General features: G+C 35.8%; 1 protein-coding gene across 1 annotated transcript; it reads left to right on the top strand.

The window, feature by feature from the left end:
- Positions 1-2,709: 2,709 nt before the first annotated feature.
- Positions 2,710-8,744, top strand: LOC127858207 (low affinity immunoglobulin epsilon Fc receptor-like). The gene is made up of 6 exons (XM_052395179.1): positions 2,710-2,821; positions 3,116-3,207; positions 4,894-4,984; positions 7,499-7,585; positions 8,033-8,165; positions 8,649-8,744. The coding sequence occupies exons 1-6, from the start codon at positions 2,761-2,763 to the stop codon at positions 8,680-8,682; spliced, it is 498 nt and encodes a 165-aa protein (XP_052251139.1). The 5' UTR covers positions 2,710-2,760; the 3' UTR covers positions 8,683-8,744.
- The last annotated feature ends 350 nt before the right edge of the window (positions 8,745-9,094 follow it).

Raw genomic sequence — 9,094 nt, forward strand, 5'->3', positions numbered from 1 at the left:
CATGTAGTTAGTAGCCTTATTCGTAGAGTTTCTAAATAGAATTCACTGTGAGTCAAGATTGCAAATATTTTATACGAATCTTTGCAAATTTAGACTGGATAATTTTCATTTAGGCTTAAGATACGTGCGATTAAAAATGTATCATTGCCTTTAGTTGAGGCTTATTTTTGTATAGTTCGTTATCGAAACATTCTGATAAGTTTTCCCAAGAAATATTACAATCAATTGTTCGTTTGCTTTTATACTGCATTTTATTAAAAGATACTCATATGTTTCAATTTGACTAAACATTATATTAGGTTATGAACTTTAAGAAATGATTTTATTTTATGAATTTCCTGATAACATTTTCTGTAAAATGTGATTCAATGCAGCGTAACCTGTTTAATAATTTTAATAAAATAATGTTTATGATGTGTTTTCTTATATTTAGATTTAGCTATAACACAAACAATTGATTTAATATGTGTATTGATAGGTTGTTTGTCTTTTTATTGTGGACTTCTCTTGAACTGAATGTGTGGAGAATAAAATGTAGAAGTTCAAACTTAATTTGGTTGTTCATTTGCTGAGAGGTCTTGCCCCCTGTGTGTTTGTGTGTATGTGCGCGTGTGTGCATGTGTGTGTGCGCACGCGTGTTTTGTTAGCTCACCTTAGCTTCTGGGATTGCTGTTTTTCCGTTGTGCGTCATGCGTCGCGTGTCGTCAACATTTGCATTGTTACGACTCTAGGGTCCACATTTATTGTCCGATCCGAATGAAACTCGGTAAGGATAGGTTTGAATGATCTCTTGGCTGAGTTTGAAACTAGGTCATGTGACGTAATAGGTCACTAGGTCAAATTAAATTAAAAGCTAGTTAACACTCTGGAAGTAACATGAACTTTTAAATTAATTCTTTATGAAACTTGGTCAGAATATTCGTCCCAATGATATCTCAGCTGATTTCGAAAATTGTTCTGGTCAATTTAAAAACATGGCTGCCACCGGGTGGGGCAGTTTTCTTGATATGGGTTTAGTAAAACCTTATTAGCACTCTAGATTTCACATTTATAGTCCAATATTCATGAAACATGATCAGAATATTTGTCCCAATGATATCTCAGCTGAGGTTAAAAATGGTTCCGGTCTGTTGAAAAACATGGCAGTTTTCATTATATATGGCTATAGTGGAACCTTGTTAACACTCTAGAAGTCGTATTTAAAGTCCAATATTCATGAAACTTGGTCAGAGCATTTGTTCTTATGATGGCTGAGTTCAGATAGAAAAGGGTTGCGGTCTGTTGATAAACATGGCCGGACAGGCAGTATTTGTTATATTGCTATAGTAAAACCTTAATTACACTCTAGACGCCATATGTTTATTTAAATCTTCATGAAACTTGGTATGAACATTTATTGTTATGGTATATGGGCCGTTTTGGAAAATGAATTCGGTCTGTTGAAAAACATGGCCACCAGGGGCAGGGATGTTTTCCTAAATTGTCTTAAGAAAAACCTACTTAACACGCTAGAAGTCACAATTATCGTCTAATCTTCATGAAACTGTGTAAGAACGTGTATTCTTATGATATCTCGGCTTTGTTCGAAAATGGTAACAGTCTGATAACAAACAACATGGCTACCATGGGGCAGGACACTTTTCCTTATAAGGCTACACTTCATATTGTAATCTTGTTTAAAATCTAGTAAGTAATTACCAATACACACTTTTAAAGGGGTCTTTTTTCACAGATTTTGGCATGTATTGAAGCTTGTCATTAAATGCTTTATATTGATAAATTTAAACATTGGACCTAAACATCGCCAGTAAAAAAAACAAAAATACAATTAAAAAAAAGAAGAAAACAAAGTAACCCACAACTGGGTTCGAACCACTGACCACTGGAGTCTTGGATTTAAAGATCTTCCGCTTAGGCCACTCGGGCATCCGTGCTCATGTTACGAGTGGATGTATTTTTTACTTTATAAGCAATCCTCGTAGGTTCACAAAATATAACGACAACAACAGAACTTTCCAAATTATTCAATCGTTTCGCGTTGCAACGTTTGATACTTTTCAGGTTTTCAAATCGTCAAAAGATGCATATTTTGGCTATTTGAGAGCATGGTAAATGTTCAGTATTACTGTTTCCTCACAAATAGCGTAACTAAAACGAAAATTTGAGATTCTGAAACAACTTTTTTTATTTTGTCAATTTACCAAAACGTGAAAAGGCCCCTTTAATATGCACGGCATTCATGAAAACCTACATTTTAAAATAAACATCGGCGTAAATAACATGGTACCTGAGTGATCCGGAACAGCTAGCTAAAATAAACATCTGCAAGCTACATTAGAAAGCAAGCATATGACACACAAACCACAGTCAAGGCCTGGTCAGTCAAACATTTTCCACGACCGTCGCGGAAATGAAGCTTTGATGTTGACAAGGTAATGCATGACTTGTAGACAAAAAACAGCAGACAACACAAACAGAACGATGTAATATTACACTGGGCAAAAGCACAAACGAAATATAAAAAAAATCAAGGTATAAGAAAATACAGTTAAAATAAATCTTAAGTTAATATGGCGACACAAATATCTTTAAGTGCCGGTAATGTCAAACTCGTTTAATGCCTACATTGGTTTCGCTGACAACATCACATCCTCATGCACGATTCAGTATAAAGAAAGGGAAGATAAGAACAAGTCACGTAAGTACCATTTGGTTGTTTCACAAGATAGTCGTGCCGCCGTTGCCATACATTGTGCTAAAATGAAAGGGATATTGACAAGCATTTTTATTCTGCTATATACTGCTGAGATTTTTGTTTCCGGTAAGATTATGCAGGCACACTGAAAACCTGAAAAATATAAAGTCAAGTTTTATATTAATTGGTAAAATATGTAAACACTTATCAATGAGTGTAGATGGAGGACCACTCTAAAGTCATTATCGCTCCATCGACGAAGAAAACGTCAAGGAAATGTTCTTTTTTAAATAAAACAATGATATAGATTAGCATGTATTAAAAATAATACGTTTTATTCTTAAAAAATGAAACATATATTAGTTGACTCAATAATCAGTATTGCTGATGTTTTACTCTCTGTCGTTTCTTTATTCCAAGGAACAACTACGTGTTGCCCAAATGATTATTTATTATTTCTCGGATCGTGCTACCATTTCGGACGCAATCCCTATAGCTTCGTTGAATCTGAAGTATGATACTTTACTAGTTTCTAAATTATATACTTACACAAGAAGTTCAACAATAAACACTTTATCATTTTAGTTTTAGTACGGGACATATCTTGATGCTTGTATCTAACATAAACATAAATTACTATAGGGGGACTTATATTTAGTACTTATAGTTACAATGTTCGTTTTCATTCCTAAAAGTGATACTTTAACAAATTTTCTTGAAACATATTTTGAAAGTTCTTGTTATAGTATTTGTATTAACAAAAAGTGTGGATAACTGGTTTTTAATCAGCTAGATGACTTTCATGCGCAAATCATACGTTAAAGGCAAATATTCTTTATCTGAGCCAAATATAACGAGAGCTGTGCGTTCGGACACAAATGCCGCCCCGAAACAAGACCATGAAACCAATCACTCAAAACTTTGTTGACATATCGAACGGAAACCAATTTAACACTTAATGTCACAGTACCCTTGACCGTTGACCTACTGACCTCAATATCAATAAGAGTCATGTACTGCCAAGGCAAATGCACATATGAAGTATCAAGCCACTGGGCCAAATCGTTGAAGTGCTATTGATCGGAAAAGATTTTCACACTTATTGTGACAGTGCCCTTGACCTTTGACAAAGTGACCCCAATTTCAAAAGGGGTCATCCACTGTCCATTTCAAATGCACATGGGATGTATCACGCCAATCGGTCAATTCGTTGTCAAGTTATTGATCGGAAATAATTTTCACACTTATTGTGACAGTGAAAATTGACCTTTGACCTCGTGACCCCAAATTTAAAAAGAGTCATTTATTATACTGTCCAAGGCCAATGTACATGTGATTTATCAAGCCAATCGGTCAATTCGTTAACGAGTTATTGATCGGAAACGAAAAGGTCTACAGACAGACCGACCGACCGACAGACCGACCAACCGACCGACCGACCGAACCCAACAAAACAATATACCACCTCTTCTTCAAAGGGGGCATAACAATAAAATAATGACATAAATGTTTGTTGAAAGACATGGTGTTCAAAACCACTTGTGAAGGAAATCAGCTCTTGCATTGTCTTTTAGGCATTATTGTCAGAAACAACAAGCTGCATTAGGGAATGAACTTATATTACTATTCCTTAATCGAACCTTCATCATAATCTTTTAAATTATCTTGTTTATGAACAGAAGTTAGTGAAGGGGAATATTGCCCTTATGTTGAAGAGCTTTTACAATATTCTTTTAAGAAACCACAAGAATGTTTGACCATACGATTTAAGTTCATTGCAGTCCTTTAAAATGTCTCGCTTTGAGAAAACATCACCACCGTGGATGGAATGGTTTACACAGTAATGGCTGCATAATTACAGCTTTGTTAATCGCTACTCAGATCTTTTCGAACTTTTACAATATTATTTTTTTGTTTTGTCATCTTCCACGCTTTAAAATATTTAAGACTTGTAATTATAGATGCCAAATTGTGCATGAACACAGACATTGAACACAGACATATGTTAAGGCACATCGTTTTGTAATTAACGACAATTAACGTGGACTATCGGACAATTTACTAAATTATTTGATAGATTGGTGCACACCAACTCTTTCAAGATAAGCTACGTTGTCTCTCGTGGAATTATGTGTCACGAAGCTCATATTTGATATAAAAATTGCATCCACTTTGAATAAAACTGTATGTTGTTACAGCACTATTGTCAGCAACATGGCGGCCACCTTGTGCATATTAATAATGCAATGGAGAATGACTACCTCAAAGACCATGTTACGTTTATGAAAGGTAGGTACTTATGACAAATACAATATTACACACATTTGTTTTCACTGACTCGAGCAACAGTATAACTATACTAAACAAGAGATCCGAATGTAAAGAACACATTTAAAAAACGAAAAGATTATAAGAACCAACTTTGCAGAAAGTTTTGTTTCTTTTTGCCATCTGTCTGACAAAATAAACATATAAAAAATACCAATGTTTAAAACAAGAGGGCCTGAAAGGCCCATAGTCATTAGAACAAAATGTTTTACCAACTTTCATGACTAGTGAACACCCTGGCAGCCAAGTTTTTCAACAGACCAGAACCATTTTTAGACACATCCAAGATATCATTTAAGCAAATATGATGACACAGTTTCAAGAAGAATCATAAGCCAATATAAGGAAAAATGCCCGGCCCACTGGTGGCCATGTTTTTAAAGCAACTGGAACCATTTTTGAACTTGTCCAAAATATCATTGGGACAAATCTTCTGACAAAGTTTCATGATGATCGTATAATAAATACGGGGCCTAGAGTGTTAACAAGGTTTAACTATAGCTATATAAGGAAAAATGCCACGCCCCTTTGGCGGCCATGTTTTTCAAGCAACTGGAACCATTATCGAACTCATCCATGATGATCGGACAATAAATTTAGCCTCTAGAGTGTTAACAAGGTTTTACAAAAGCATGATATATAGCCATATTAGAAAAAATGCCCCGCCCCTAGTGGCCATGTTTTTAAGCAACCGAAACCATTTTCGAACTCATCCAAGATATCATAAGGACAAATCTTCTGACCAAGTTTCATGAAGATCGGAAAATAAATGTGGCCTCTAGAGTGTTAGCAAGGTTTTACTATAGCCATATAAGGAAAAATGCCCCGCCCACTGGCGGCCATGTTTTTTACCAACCAAAACCATTTTTAAACTTGTCCAAGATATTATTTGGATGAATTTTCTGACCAAGTTTCATGAAGATCGGACAATAAATGTGGCCTCTAGAGTGTTAACAAGATTTTACTATAGCCATATATAGCCATATAAGGAAAAATGCCCCGCCCCTTGGCAGCCATGTTTTTCAAGCAAACGTAACTATTTTCAAACTCATCCAAGATATCATTGAGACCAATCTTCTGACCATTTTTCATGAAGATTGGACAATAAATGTGGCCTCTAGAGTGTTCACAAGGTTTTACTATAGCCATATATAAGGCCATATAAGGAAAAATGCCCCGCCCCTTGGCAGCCATGTTTTTTAAGCAAACGTAACCATTTTCAAACTCATCCAAGATATCATACAGACAAATCTTCCGACCAAAGTTCATGAAGATTGGACAATAAATGTGGCCTCTAGAGTGTTAACAAGGTTTTACTATAGACATATACGGGAAACTGCCCCGCCCCCTGTCGGCCATGTTTTTTCACCGATCTGGACCATTTTCGAACTCGTCCGAGATATCAATGAAACCAATGTTTTTACTTAGTTTCATGATGATTGGGAAAACATTGTGACTTCTAGAGTGTTCACAAGGTTTCTCTATAGCCATTAAAGGATTACTGCCCCGCCCTGGCGGCCATGTTTTTCAACGGACCGAAACCATTTTTTAACTCAACTAACATATCATGTAGACAAACATTTTGACAAAGTTACACGAAGATTGTGCATCAAATGTGACTTCTACAGTGTTCACAAGGTTTTTCTTTCTTTTTTGACCTAGTGACCTAGTTTTTGACCCAGCATGACCCAGTTTCAAACTCAGTCGAGGTATCAATGGGACAAATGTTCTGACCAAATTTCATGAAGATCAGACAATAAATGTGGCCTCTAGAATGTTCACAAGGCAAAACGTTGACGAAGCACGACGCACGACGGACGACGGACGACGCACGACGGACAAAAGGCGATCACAAAATCTTACCATGAGCACGTTGTGCCGAGGTGAGCTAAAAACTGATTTGGTATGCTTTATCAGCATAGCTTCGTAAGCAATAGATGTTGATTCCGCTTGAGTACATCGACACGTAAATATAGCTCCAGAGGCCGTTTTATTAACAGATCGTAAGTCTTGGATTTACGATAAGATCCGCTAAGATCGATATGTTGATAAAACGGGCTCATAAGATATATTACACATTAACGAGATTGTTGTCAGCGACGCCCACGTAATGGTATGCGATTATAAGTACATAATCATTTATTTTGGAGTTGAGGAGGTCCGTTTATTAAACAATACATTATCCTAATAACAAATACACGTTACGAATCAATTTTTGTTGCCTGAATTCGGAATGCACAATTTAAAGTTAATATTCATTTTCTTTCAATATTCATATTCCTCTTTTTAATGGGCGTTATATTTATTTACTTTCAATATTCATATCCCCGTGTAAGGGGCATAATGATCAAATATATTTTATAGTGAAATATTTATTAAGATGTGTTTTTACCTAATCGTATGCATACATCACCCACAAAGGATTGTATTCGGTATTGTTTCTTGACTAAATGTCATTTTGTCTTGACTGAGTAGGTTACACATGGTGGATTGGTTTAACCGATGAGCTGGTGGAAGGCCATTTCATGTGGAGAGACGATGACTCGATTGTTACATATTCTGGTACACATTCCTTTCATTTGCAAATTTTATACCGATGACCTTTAAACCGGGTTTGATAAAGCAAACTTCATATAGGCATGTGCCTGTTCTCAAATCGCTTAATTAAAAGAATGGTGTGGCGTAATGGATAGGGTGTCCGTCTGGAGACCGGGGGTCAATGGTTCAATTCCCACTGTGGGAGCGTTCTTTAGATTTCCTTCATAGACGCCAAGTACTGGTTCTACCCAGACAACCGAATCAAGAGCGTATAAATAAGCCTGAGGCTTCCGATGCAAGCTGAACATAGATTTTAAGCAAATGAAAGGCTTTTATATTTAAATGGTATCGTCAGAACTTCTAGCAAGTTAGGAAATGACATTATAAAGACGCTAGGTTTTCTATGAGATTGAATGTTATGTTCATTTATATGCATGCAAACGATGTTCTATTTTATATTTAAACCTATAGATTGGGATAATGATCAGCCTAATGGTGGTCCAGAAGATTGTGTAGGCTTTTATAATAAAGGCCAAGGCAACGGTTTCCGGTGGCATGACCTTGATTGCGGAAATCGCGGTTTCTATCCTATCTGTGAATCGAGGTACGTACATTTATTCTTAACCTTCGCAAGCTGTGACTGGTTCCGAGTCTAGGTCATATTAGAAACTGTTCATATAGCAAATATTGTAACGCCAGAAGTAATGTCAGGAGATAAATGATTGTTTTTATCTTCTTCTTTATAACAAAACACCAACATGAAACATACAGTGATGAAAACTGGAATTACCATATTGGAAGCACGCGAGTACATGTTACAAAGAAATATAACACAAACAAGACACTATGAGAGTGATGGGTGTGTGTGTGTGTGTGTGTGATTGAGATGAGTGTGTATGGGAACAAACACATCTTTTGCGTTTTATCGCTGTGTCGCTATAACGCAAACTTATATATATATATATATATATATATATATATATATATATATATATATATATATATATATATATATATATATATATAAACATAAAAGTTTGCGTTTGGAATACGAATGCAGCTTATATTGTGTTTTGTTTTCTTTCAGCCAAACAGAACCCGAGGTGATTGTCGGGAAATGAACGAAACCTGTGCTTTGATGCGTTCATAAATGTAACATGTGAAATAAAACTTCAATTATAAATACTGTATGTGAATCATGCTACTTTTAGGGCGTAACACGCTCTGACAACAGATGCAAATTTTGAACAACTTTGTAGACGGTCACTTGACTATATTATACATCACAAATTAGACCTTTGAGTCGTATTTAGCTTCCTAAGAAAAATTTGATATTTTCATTTAAAAAAATCTTTTTTAGCTCTGGCGAGCCACTTATTGAGGGGGAGGCGAAGCGATTTGAACACATTTTAAAGAGGGTCATTTAAGGATTATTTGTGTAAGAGTAGTTTAAATCTGTCCAGTTTTTAGCGGGATATGTATTTAAATAAAAAGTTTACGGACGACGCACGAAGTTTACCGCACGACGGACTA

This window comes from Dreissena polymorpha, chromosome 14, assembly GCF_020536995.1.
Source record: "Dreissena polymorpha isolate Duluth1 chromosome 14, UMN_Dpol_1.0, whole genome shotgun sequence".
Taxonomy (NCBI): Eukaryota; Metazoa; Mollusca; class Bivalvia; order Myida; family Dreissenidae; genus Dreissena; species Dreissena polymorpha.

Bases quoted from the DNA above. Each gene is read 5' to 3' on its own strand.
- LOC127858207 (XM_052395179.1), top strand. From the start codon at position 2,761: ATGAAAGGGATATTGACAAGCATTTTTATTCTGCTATATACTGCTGAG. The intron at 2,822-3,115 runs GTAAGATTATGC...CTTTATTCCAAG, and splicing joins TGCTGAGATTTTTGTTTCCG to GAACAACTACGTGTTGCCCA. The intron at 7,586-8,032 runs GTACACATTCCT...TTAAACCTATAG, and splicing joins CTCGATTGTTACATATTCTG to ATTGGGATAATGATCAGCCT.